This window comes from Phodopus roborovskii, unplaced genomic scaffold, assembly GCF_943737965.1.
Source record: "Phodopus roborovskii unplaced genomic scaffold, PHOROB, whole genome shotgun sequence".
Classification (NCBI taxonomy): Eukaryota; Metazoa; Chordata; class Mammalia; order Rodentia; family Cricetidae; genus Phodopus; species Phodopus roborovskii.
The window spans coordinates 38,397,399-38,409,415 of NW_026126511.1; the positions used below are offsets into that span (position 1 = coordinate 38,397,399).

At 45.5% G+C, this 12,017-nt stretch overlaps 1 protein-coding gene across 1 annotated transcript in view; it reads left to right on the forward strand.

Moving 5' to 3' along the window:
* Nucleotides 1–11,547, forward strand: part of Gtf2f2 (general transcription factor IIF subunit 2) — a 116,153-nt gene extending 104,606 nt beyond the window's left edge. Inside the window, exon 8 of the mRNA XM_051195359.1 lies at nt 11,251–11,547. Within this exon, the coding sequence (XP_051051316.1) occupies nt 11,251–11,370 (120 nt within the window). The 3' untranslated portion in view covers nt 11,371–11,547. The remainder of the gene's footprint in view (nt 1–11,250) is intronic.
* Nucleotides 11,548–12,017: the final 470 nt, after the last annotated feature.

Genomic DNA, 12,017 nt, shown 5'->3' on the forward strand with positions numbered 1-12,017 from the left:
TTAAAGACTAACTTATTAGACAACTGTGTTCTGGTTTTAATGGTGTTTATCTTTGCTACTTTTATATGTAAATATGCCTGCGTGAAAAGGTCATTCCAGCCACTGACAGCAAATAAGCTATTCCTACAGAATAAAACGTGCATACAGTAAGACATGAGGAAAATAAGCCCAGTGGAGGGACATTCTAGCAATGCTAGGGAAAGCAAATTCCTGTTCTTATCATGGGATGTTAGGTTTATTCGTTTTGTATGTAAGAGAAGGAGTTGTGGGAACGTCTGTCTGGAGTAGGTGTGGTGATGTGTCTTTGTAATCTTGGTACTCAGAGGCTGCAGCAGGAAAAGCACAAGCCCAGGGCCAGTGTGCACGACGTAATACATGTGTATCCTATCTCCACAGACTTTCAGTTCGGTTTTGCTTTGTTGTTGTTACTGCATCTCACTCTTTGAGTGTGGATGTTTGCATCCATGTATGTCTGTGCCTGGGGATACATTGGATGCTGGCCTTGAACCCAGGTCCTCTCAAAGAGCAGCCAGGGCTCTTAACCACTGAGTCAGCTCCCCAGTGCTGGTCAGATAATTGTTACGTGGTGGTACTTAGTGACTCTCTTGCACTAGAACACTAGATCTCTTCTAGTAGTGAACTTGGACCTCAGGAAATCTACTTCCCTAAGGCATGTGTGCAGATGGCGGACACTGGTGTGGGAAGGAGGTCTGCTGGGTAACAGTCATTCAGAGGCTGCACTGCCTCAGCACCAGGTCTGTTTTGGAGATGGGTCTTGACATGTACTGGCTGAAACTTAACCATGTGGTCTGGGCTAGCCACAAGTTCCCCAGTTCTCCTGCCTTCTGAGACAGGTTTGTGCCATCTCTGACTCTTAATCTTCAATCAATACCAAGTCTCCAACCACAGAGCCCGGCCTATAAGTCCTCTGTAATACTGGCATATCAGTGCTATCTGCATGCTGACCCTTGTAATGCCATCGTTTTCTGTCTACACACACACACACACACACACACACACACACACAGACACACACACACACACCTGCCTTTCCCCTCTCCCTTCCCTCTCCATCTTTTCACATCCCATCATTCACCCCCACCCCACTTTATCTTCCTGCCTCGGCTACTATAGTTCTGGGGTTAAAGGCACATGACACCATACTTACCTCCAGTTCTTTCTCTTCTCTATTATTTTTTTCTTCCTAAAACCCTTCATTTCTACAAACAAACTTACTCATCACAGAAACTACTAGGGGAAGGTAGTCTTTGTGTTATTCATTAGTATATAGTTTATATAGGCAACCAGAACAGTAGAGCCTCAAAGACAAGCCAGTTTGAAAAGGCCAAGCTTTGGTACCTGAGACAAATTCAGCAATATGATATCTGTTTAACAGAATGCTGTATGTGATTCTCTCTGAAATACGAAACATTGGGGGTTGGAGAGAGAGATGCTCAGTGGCTAGAGCACTGGCTGCTCTTCCAGAGGACCAGGATTTGGTTGCCAGTGCCACATGACATTACCATCCAGAATATAGGGGATGGTGCCCTTGTCTGGCTTCCATGAGAGCCCATCTACCTCCATGTTTATCTATAAAATGGAAGCACACATAACATTTCCTTTAAAAATACAGGCCTTTGAAAGGTTTAACTGTACCCTTTGAAACATGAAATGCCGGGAGCACTAAGACCTGACACACTGGTTCTAGCATTTACCTATGTTCATATTAATGCTGTAGAAAGCCATCTCTGATTATGACAGAACCTTGTCATTTCCTTGCACACTTTATTCTCCAGGGTGTATTTATTATTTTGTAGGTGTAGGTGTACATGTAGAAGTCAGAGGATAGCTTGGGAGAATTAATTCTGTCCACCATATAGAGATCAAACTCAGGTCATCAGATATGACAAAGGTATCTCTACCACTGAGCCATCTCACCAGCCCCCCCAGTGTAACATAAATTCTAATTGTTCTTAATAGTTAACTCAGATATCAGAGCTAATGTTGAAGAGCAGAGAAGCAAAGCAGCCAGCCACTAGAGAGTTCTTACCTGTACCAGTGCTCAGAGCAAAGGGGTGATCCTGTCCTCAGGCTGCGTCCTCAGGCTGCGTCCTCAGGCTGCGTCCTCAGACTGCATCCTCAGACTGCATCCTCAGGCTGCGTCCTCAGGCTGCTCTGAGCGCCTGTCTCCTCCTGCCATATATCCCCCTCTCCTCCCAGCCATATCACTCCTGTCTCCTCCTCCCCAGTGCTGGGATTAAAGGTGTGTCACTCCAAATGCTAGCTGGGATCCTTTGTGTGAGCTCTATTTCTCTTTTAGATTGGATCAATTTTGTGTAGGTCAGGGTGGCCTTGAACCAACAGAAATCTGTCTGCCTCTGTCTCCCCAGTGCTGGGATTAAAGGTATCTGCCACCACTGCCTGGCCTCTGTGGCTAACTAGTGTGACTAGCTTTGTACTCTTATCTTCAGACAAGCTTTATTTGTTAGATCATAAACAACTATCACCACACCCCAGTGTACCACCTGTTCATTCGAAATGGATAGTTAAATAATTGGCACAAGAAAAAACTAGGTGCAACTTAGTGTCCGTACTTACACAATCCTGCCCAGCAGTCACTTCTTTGTAAGGTAAGTGTTCCATAAATAATAGTTCTAGCTATGTGTCAGCAATTGGAGGGATTAGCCCAAGACTCACAGGCTATTTCCAGATAGGCCTATGTAAAGATCTAAATAAATAACAAAGATCTGGAGAAGTGGCTCCGCAGTTAAGAGCTCTGGTTGCTCTTTCAGAGAACCCAGGTTCAGTTCCCAGCACCTACAGGGCAGCTCACAACTGTCTGTAACTTCAGGACCAAGAGATCCAATGCCCTCATCAAGTGTCCAAGAGCCCAGGCATGCATGGCTCACAGATACTCGAACAAAATGAAAATAAATAGAGATGGCCCCATGCTTAAGAGCACTTGCATTCTCCCAGGAGACCTAGGTTTGATTCCCAGGACCCGTATGGTGGTTTACAGTGTCTGTAACTCCAGTTCTAGGGGACCTGACAGGCATACATAACAGGCCAAATACCATACACATAAATCCTTTTTAAAAGGATTTGAGTAAAAGTAGTTGAAATAAAATTTGGAACCAAAAACTATATGGTATTTCTCCATGGATAAAATAGCTAGAGAGATTGAAATAGTGCATCTTTCTCACCAAGGCTAAAAATATTCAAGCATATCCTATTAGGAGTCTGAATTGGTGATGATTTTCAATTACAAGAGACAGAAACCAACTAAAACTAGTGTCAACAAAATGAGCGTGTGTTTCCTCATGTTGTTGTAAAGTTCCAGACTGTGGCTTTAGAGATAGTTGGAACTAGCTGCTAGTAGTATCTAGTTAGAACTGTTCCTTTCCCTCTTTCCATCTTCCTTGTCTGTTGTCTTAATTTGTAAGCAGATAGATGCTGGCCTGGTAGGGTAGCCAGAATGGCCTCCTCCCAACTAGCAGCCATGCAGAAGAACCCAGGGTGAGTTCTAATGTATTCAGTAGGAGTTGAGTGTCTGTTTCTGAACTAAGAGGATTGGGTCAGGAAATGCTCTAGCCCAACGGAGGCCACAGGTTCTCCCTCCGGATAATGTCAGATATAATGTATTCAAAGCACAATGGGGGGGGGGGTAGCTGCACGTGCAGTTTATGTATGTGGAAACAGTATCAACATTGGCTATCACTCTCAGGTACCTCCTACTGGTCTTTGAGACTGGCCTGGGGTTTCAGATTAGACTTATGTGGCTAGCCATTGAGCTCCAGGATTTGCCGGTTTCCGCCTCCTCAGTGCTGTGATTATGAGCACACCTTTCCATGCCCAACAAGGGTTCTAGGGATCACACATAGGACATGATGCTTGGCAAGCACTTTACTGACCATGCCATCCCCAGAGTTCCAGAACGGAACTTGATTTCCATACCTCACCAAGCCTTTAATAAGTGGTGCTGACAACCCAAGTTGCTCAGGCCAGACCAAAATTCCTATTTCTTCTTCATGTTATGAGCCTCAGATCCTGGCCTGTGGCCTCCTTCCTGGGTCCTTAAAGTAAAAAGTAGCATAAAGACTGATTTTTCTTTCCTTTTAAGGTTTGTTTTTATTTTGTGTGCATTGGTGTTGTTGAATCCAAATCTTAACAGCTGAACCTTCTCTCCTGCCCCAAGACTGATTTTCTTCCTAACAGGTCCAGGGTGGAGCTGAGGCTTGGATACTGTTGTCCTGACTTCAGATTGCCCTCTGATGTTTATTCCAGCACAGAGATAGATCTGTGCACAAGCAAGGAGAATTTTCCTGACAGCCTTTTTAATGAGGAGGGAAATGTGTTTTTCTCGCAGTAAGCTTCCCTTTCTGCTTTTCATGTGGTATCATTGGTCTGGTCGTGGTCAGGAGTACAGAAAATAGAACACAGGCCTGATGTTTGCGTCTCAGTCCCTAATCCCAGAGTGAAAGTGGGTACTGTCAAATCACTGCTGTTTGTTTAATGCTGTATTCTGAAGCTGGCTGCCCTGTTTCTGTTTGATTTCTTTATCTCTATTTTTAATAGTTTTCAGTTCACATTCCTTCAGTTCTTAAAATCAGTATCAATTTTCCAAGAGAGCATGCTAATTAATGACAGTCCTCTTTTTTTTTTTTTTAGAATAATTACCTCTGGTGCATGAAGGAGTTTTTTGTTTTTATGTGTATAGTGTTCTGTCTGCATGTATGCCTGCAGGCCAGAAGATCTCATTAGAGATAGTTCTGAACCACCATGTGGTTGCTGGGAATTCAACCTCTGGAAGAGAGCAGCCAATGCTCTTAACCACTGAGCCACCTCTCCATTCTGAAGAAGGAGTCTTAATTAAAAGTTTTAAAATAGAAAATGAGATAAATAACTGTTAAATATACATCAGTAAAATTTAAATACATTTGCAAAAATGTAATGTTTCTAGTAGAGGTTTGGGTTTTTATTTATTTTATCATCATCATCATTATTGGCAGTAGAAATGCTGACACTTTATTAAGGACGAGAAACGTGATGTTAAGAATGGAAGCAGCTAGGGTGCCATGACAGGTCCAAGACTTAAAAGGCCAACATTTAAATATGTGTGGAGACAGGATCCCATAGCTCAGGTTGGTCAAGAACAGTCTGAGGCAGAACTGACCTGGGGATTGGGCCTTAGCTCTGCCCTGGGCCTGTTTTGATATTTTTTTGGAGGCAGGGTCACACTGGCTTTGACCTTGAGCTGTAGCTCTGCTGCCCTTGACCTTGATGCCCTCTTGTCTGTCTGTCCTCCCTGAGTAGGGCTTACAAGCCTGTACCAGCGGGCCTGTCTTTAACCAGGGTTAAAAGAGCCAGGAGTGGTAGTGCACACTTCCAATCCCAGCATTCAGGAGGCAGAGGCAGGCAGAGTTTGAGGCCAGCCTGGACCAATCAGGGCTACATACTGAGAGACTTTTTTAAAAATTAAGAAGAAAGTAAACTTTATCTGAAGCCTTCAGACCTGCAAGGCATTTGCCACTGCCAGACAAATAAGGCTTTCTTAGCACACTAATATTAGTGTAATAATTAGCCGGATTTTCAAAGTTTGAATAAAATGTAGAGTCGGCAGGATTTTACCCTTTGACCGCTTTATTACCCGTATATAGGCTGCTTCCAGTTTTCACAGGGAGAGATACAAGCAGTGGGAACCCCGAGAAGACACGGATGGGTGCTGGGTGCTGAGGAGGGGAAAAACTGAGGCCCATGTTCTGGAGGAGCCCCCAGCACCCCACCCCCTTCCCTCTCCTGTTCACAGTTTACTCTGCCTCAAGTAGTGCAGGCGTCTGCTGCCTTTCATCACTGTTTGCTCCTAATGTGTAGCTTGTTTCTTAATGAGCAGTTCTATGCCTCAGAGTCACTAGCAGCCTCCTCATAAGTCCTTTGTTCTGTTGGCATCTCTGAAAGGAGTCACTCACGCAGAAAATTCTGTTTATGACACCCTTCCTCCTGTGATCCCCTGTTACGCTACGCACAGTCCCCATGTGCCACCTGAGGCACACACATCTGTACATCGGGCATTTGATCTAAAGTAGGGCTGTGACGAGAAGCCAAACAGGCTCTATGATTAACTTACTGCAAGCATTAGTAGCTGTAATCTGCTCCCTGTCAGAGCTGTTCTTAATCAAGTTCAGTTGATTTATTATTATGTAAATAATGCTTATCACTGAAGTGCATGATAAAATGAAATACAAATCAGTCCTCAGAGGTTGGAGAAGGAAAGAACTGGGTGGGGTGGCTGGAAGTAGAGAGGAAACCATGGGTTGCTTGCACCTCATCCTAGGCTTGGGGGGAGTTAGGAAATCCACTGGCCGATTCTGACTTGTTAGTACCACTTTTCCCCTGAGCCACAAATCCAGAGTCTGTCCTGACCCTCTGTGGTCTTGGCTGCCTCCTTCCCGGAAGCTGTGGCACTTGGTCCCCATTTGCTGTGCTTCCCTTGCACTTGCTGTGTGTGGGTTCTCGCCCACGCATCCCTTTGGTGAGGCTCCGAGGCTGAGCTGGTGTCTGAATGATGTGCTGCATGGCGTCGTGGCCCACTCTAATGAGAAACATCCCCGTCCCATGTGACGCAAAGCTCTCCCCGTTTCTGAGTAAGATGGGAAGTCCTTGGTTTTTACGTGTGTGCTCCTTCTGCACAGAATTACCTCAGTGGAAGGACTTAAGACCTCCGAGGGCAGGGCCAGCGGCCCTCCACCTCACTGTGCTCGCCTGTATATGCCATGTCCTCGCCTGATCCATTCTGCAAGGAAGACTAATGTCCCACCTTGGTGGCATGCAGTCAGTGCTGGAGTAAATACTGGAGGGATAACAAAGGGAATGAGATTAACAATGTTCAGATTTCCTCTCAATTGACTTTCTCTCCAGCATTAATATGTGGCCCGGTGTGCTTTCCTGCAAACAGCTACAAAACAGCTTTTCGTAATGAATGTCACATTCAAATTCCGGTAGTGCAGTTCACTCGGCTTTGCTCCTCAAACTCAAGCTTTGTTCACTGCCTAGTCCAAACAGAAGAGTCCAGAAGTTGTAGAAGTAAAAGGAATATGAGTTCATGGAGCTTGTTGCTATAGGCCATCTTTGCACCTCCCCAGTCTCTCAGCTGCTCAAGCACCCTACTCACTGGAGTAATGCACTCAGAGTCGGTGATGGACAGACAAGAGGCCTGACAGGGGCATGAGGCCCTGCAGTCTAAGGGACCTCTGACAGTGGAACCAGGATGCATCCCTGGTGCACAAAAGGACTTTGGGAACACATTCCCCATGGAGGGATACTCCCTTAGCCTAGAGGCAGGAGGGAGGGCCTAGACCCTACTCCAAATGACTTGACAGATTTAGATGACCCCTGGGGGGGGGGGAAGTGTGGAAGAGAGGGAGGGAAGGACAGACGGAAAGGGAACTAGGATCGATATGTAAAATAAGAAAAATAATGAAATAGAAAGAGAGAGAGAGAAGGCCCTGAAGTCACTCTGAGCACGGAGAAGACTAAAACTGGGTTATTACAGAAACTTTAAAGTGAGTGTTGATCAGGGGACGGTTTTCACTGTTGTGAAAGGATGGGCGGCAGTGTGGGATGCAGTTCTCATCGCTCTGCAGAAGTTACATTGAACCCTACATGTAAAGGATTAACAGTTGAGGTGTAAGGGACAGGGGAAGCATTACAGGGAGGTGGCCCCTAGCATGGAGAACACATACACACAGAGTGGCAAGTGGGGGGGGGGGGAGGCAAGCCAGAGATGGATATGTGTGGGTAGTTTTTTGTCAGGACTGCTAGCCCCCCACTAAACACACAGACTTAATATTAATTATAACTGCTCAGTTGATACCCTAGGCTTGTTGCTAACTAGCTCTTTTGTTTTGTTTGTTTTTATTTTTCGAGACAGGGTTTCTGTGTATTGCTTTGGAGGCTGTCCTGGAACTCAGAGATCCTCCTGCCTCTGCCTCTGAGAATGCTGGGATTAAAGGTGTGTGCCACCTCCGCCCGGCTACTAACTAGCTCTTACAACATAAATTAACCCATATTTCTTAGCTAGTTCTACCACATGGTACATAGGCCATAGGCCTCATTTTCTATATAGGTCCTGCTTCCTCTGTTGGGCTCGTGACTCCTCTGACTCTGTCCTTCTTCATCCCAGCATTCTCTCTGCCCCAGAAATCCTGCCTAGCCCCCGGCCAATCAGCTTTTTATTAACAATGAGAGTAATACATATTTGCACTGTACAAACATTGTTCCATACAATATTGCAGTGTATAAAGGTTGTTCCACAGCAGATGTGGGAGGGCCCAGCCTATTGTGAGTGGTGCCATTCCTAGGCTGGTGTTCCTGGGCTCTGTAAGAAAGCAGGCGGAGCAAGCCAGTGTATCAACCCTCCATGGCCTCTGCATCAGCTCTTGCCTCCAGGTTCCTGCCCCTTATGAATTCCCTTCCTTACTTCCTTCAGAGGTGGACTAAGATGTGGAAGTGGAAGCTAATTAAACCTTTGCTCCCCAAGTTGCTTTGGTCATGGTGTTGGTCGCAGCAGTAATAACTAACTAAAATCTCTATCCACATCTTCCTCCCTTTAGGGACTTTTCACTGCTACTTCTTCCTCGTCAAGTACTGTGCCCACTCCCATGTCAAGCCCTTCCATTTGGTTGAAGTAAAATGTCTTGTGATGTGAAACATCCTAAAGATGAAGGAAATTTGAAGCCACCAACCTGTAGAATTATAAGTCTGGTTAAACGGTGTGGTTCTGATTCTGTTTTGTTACTTGACTAGGTCAGTAGGCAGTGCTCCGCTCATCCCCTTATTGATGGAACAAATTCATGTACTGCATGACCAAATGAAGGGGGACTGTGTGGGAAACAGCCAGTTTGTAGAATGAGGACTTGCTCTTTGTGGTTGTGAGCCTCGCCTCTCACGGCCCAGCCGTCTGTCCATCCCTGTGAAGACATTCTTCCGTTTGATGTTGAACACTACCCTGGCTTTCTGTTTTCTTGGCCCAGATTGTAGATAGGCACACAACTTGAAGTCGAGAGCTGCTCTAGGCTGCTGAAATGTTCCGTGGCTGCTGTTAGTGTGGACCCACTGGGCTGCACCCACAACTGTGTGTTTGTGTGAGCCCAGTGGGGCGCACCCACAACTGTGTGAGTATTTGTGTGGACCCACTGTGGCACACTCACAACTGTGTGATTGAGTGGACCCACTGGGCCACATAGTTGTGGAACTATGTGATTGTTTGTGCAACAGCATCTTAGCAGCCTCCCAATCAATCATTCTTTGTAATCCTGCAAAAATGTCGTTCTTGGCACCTAAACTGAGATCCTTTGTGCCTGACCCATAATTTTTCCATTTATGAATCCAGTTTAATTAAAAAGTAGTTTATGAACTTGTCCTATTTTTCAAGTGTAATGGCAGACGTGCACATTACCTGCATGCCAAGCCTTTGTGCTTACTCCTTCACACTCACTCCTTTAGCAAAGCCAGCTGCAGAAGGTGTGGGAGGCAGGCAAGCCGCCTGGGTAACCCAGGTTCATTGCTGCCACCTGCTGGGGCCTGGTTGCTGGGATGGGAAAGCTGACCAAGAGACAGAATACTCAGCCTTCCAAGAACCCTTGCATGAGCTCTAGTTCTCAGCTGTTAAATTTCTAAATGGTATCCTACCCCTGGCTGAATGGGTTGTGTGTAGGTAGGAGTGTGACTTTTTGGTAACCTGCAGTGTCCTGCAGAGGTTCAGTGAACAAAAGATATCAAGGGCTCACTGACCCTGGAGTGTCAGAACTGCAACAGCCTTAAAGCAGATCTGGTAGAACTTCAGAGTAGTTAGATGAATCAGCTAGGGACTTGGCAAAGGCAGACTTCCTCTTGCCTAGCATGGTGGAACATGCCCCCGGTACCAGCACTCTCAGGGAAACAGACGAGGAAAGATCACAAGTTTGAGGGCCAGCCTGGACAGCTTAATGAGCCCTTGTCCCAAAAAACAAGGACAAGTCTGGGTGGGGTGTGGTGGCATTCCTGAGGCTGAGACAGGCATATCTCTACTAGTTTTCAACCAGCACACATAGAGAGTTGCAGGCTATATAAGTCAAACCCTGTTTGTAAGGTGAGGGGCATAGTGTCATATACCTTTAATCCCAGTACTCTGAAAGCAGAAGCAGGTAGATTTCTATGAGTTTGAAACTAGCTAGACATACATGCACTGAGCTTGGTAAAGACCCACGCACAATGTGATGTGAATAGTATTGCACACAGTGCAAATATCACCTAGGCAAGAGCCCCTCAGCCATTACTGCTTCTCCTCTCAGTGACTTATCTCTCCTCCTGCAATGAGAGGAGCCATCTTAATATTGTGACTGATTCTTTGAAGCATATAGGCAAATTAGGTTGATTGGTTTTTCTGTAGCAGAACAGATCACTTGTGAATAAAACTTCTTTCTCTTCTTAGGAGCTACTATAATTTGGTCAGTTTATAGGGGGCACTTCAGTGGGCTTTAGAAACAGGCAGGGTTCGTAGTACACTTAGCATAGTCATAATTTCCATGACTCCAGTAGTAAGGTGGTAAGCACGTTCTCAGGGACATAAATAGTGTACGCCGAGCACAAGAAGCCTAGGCCACTGTAGTTTCGACGTGTCTCATTATAGTTCTTAGCCCTCTCCCTGCGTTGGCAGGCTCAGCAACACAAAGATAATACTGTTCCTTATTCTACAGGAAAGAGGTATTCTGAAACTCAGAGTTTCAAGAGCCATCTTAGGTTGGATGGGGTGTGGCTCTCAGTTCTAATCCCAGCACTCTGGAAGCCGAGGCTTGGGAGTTGAGGCCTGATACATATCGGGTTCCAGACCAGCCAAGACTGCATAATGAGATCCTGTCTTTAAAACAAGAAAACCCATCTTAAAAGTGTGAATTCTAGATGCTTGTCATGTGCTTGCTTGACTACTACCTTCCATCCCTGCGTGTGTCATTTGTGTGTATGCTCCGAAACTGCTGATTGCAGTCTGTGGACTTAGTCCGTTAAGCCACTGAAATCAAGAGCTCAGCGAACATTGAGCAGCCATTACTTAAAGTGTGTTTTCCTCTAAACCATTGTCTTTATGAGACATGGTTGTGTGTTTACTGGGGTGTGCATTATAGAGCTGTTGAACCTCTTCACAGTGTATTTAGTGTATTTCATTTTAAGTGCTATTCTATGCCTTGATAATCGCTGTGATCCCTTTTTGGTTTTTAGGGCTACCTGAAAGAAATCTTGAAAGAAATCGGCATTCAGAATGTAAAAGGGATTCACAAGAATACATGGGAGCTGAAGCCCGAGTACAGGCATTACCAAGCAGAAGAGAAGAGTGACTGACAAGCATGTGCTGGGACACTTAAAGGCAGCCGTAAGCCAGCGGCTCGCTCCAGGCTGACCACCTGCCATGACAGCAGTTCCTCTCAGTAAACTGTTAAAGCTGGGATTCCGTAACGTTTCTTAAGTGTTTTTTGGAGAGAACGATGTTATTTATAAACTAACTTGTGTTAAACCGTAGCTTTCAGCTGGGCGTGCTAGCTCATGCAGGAGTCCAACACTTAAGAGGCTGAGGCAGAAAGAGGTGAGGTTGAGACCAGCCTGGAATACACAGCAAGACCCTCCCCCACAAAAGACAAAATGTTCTCATGGTGTAGACGGGGTGTGGGAATTGGAACCGCTTTTATTTTTAAGGGGTAACTTCTCAAGTATAAGTAGGATAGTTCCTAAGTCAAAATTGTCTGTCTCTGAGGAACTAAGGGAAGATCCAAAGGGAAGGGGAGAGTGGGAGGGAGGGCTATCAACTACAGAAAGGAACACAGAGTCCAAGTTTCTTTTTCTGAAGCTGAAGAAGGAACTTGTCTCCAGAGGTAATTTTCACCTTCAAGCATACATTAATAAAGGGATCTGTTCGCTTTCTACTAAATGGCAACTTTTCTCACTGGCTTACTTTATCCTTATGTTACTGTAAGAGAAACAGAACTGTAGAT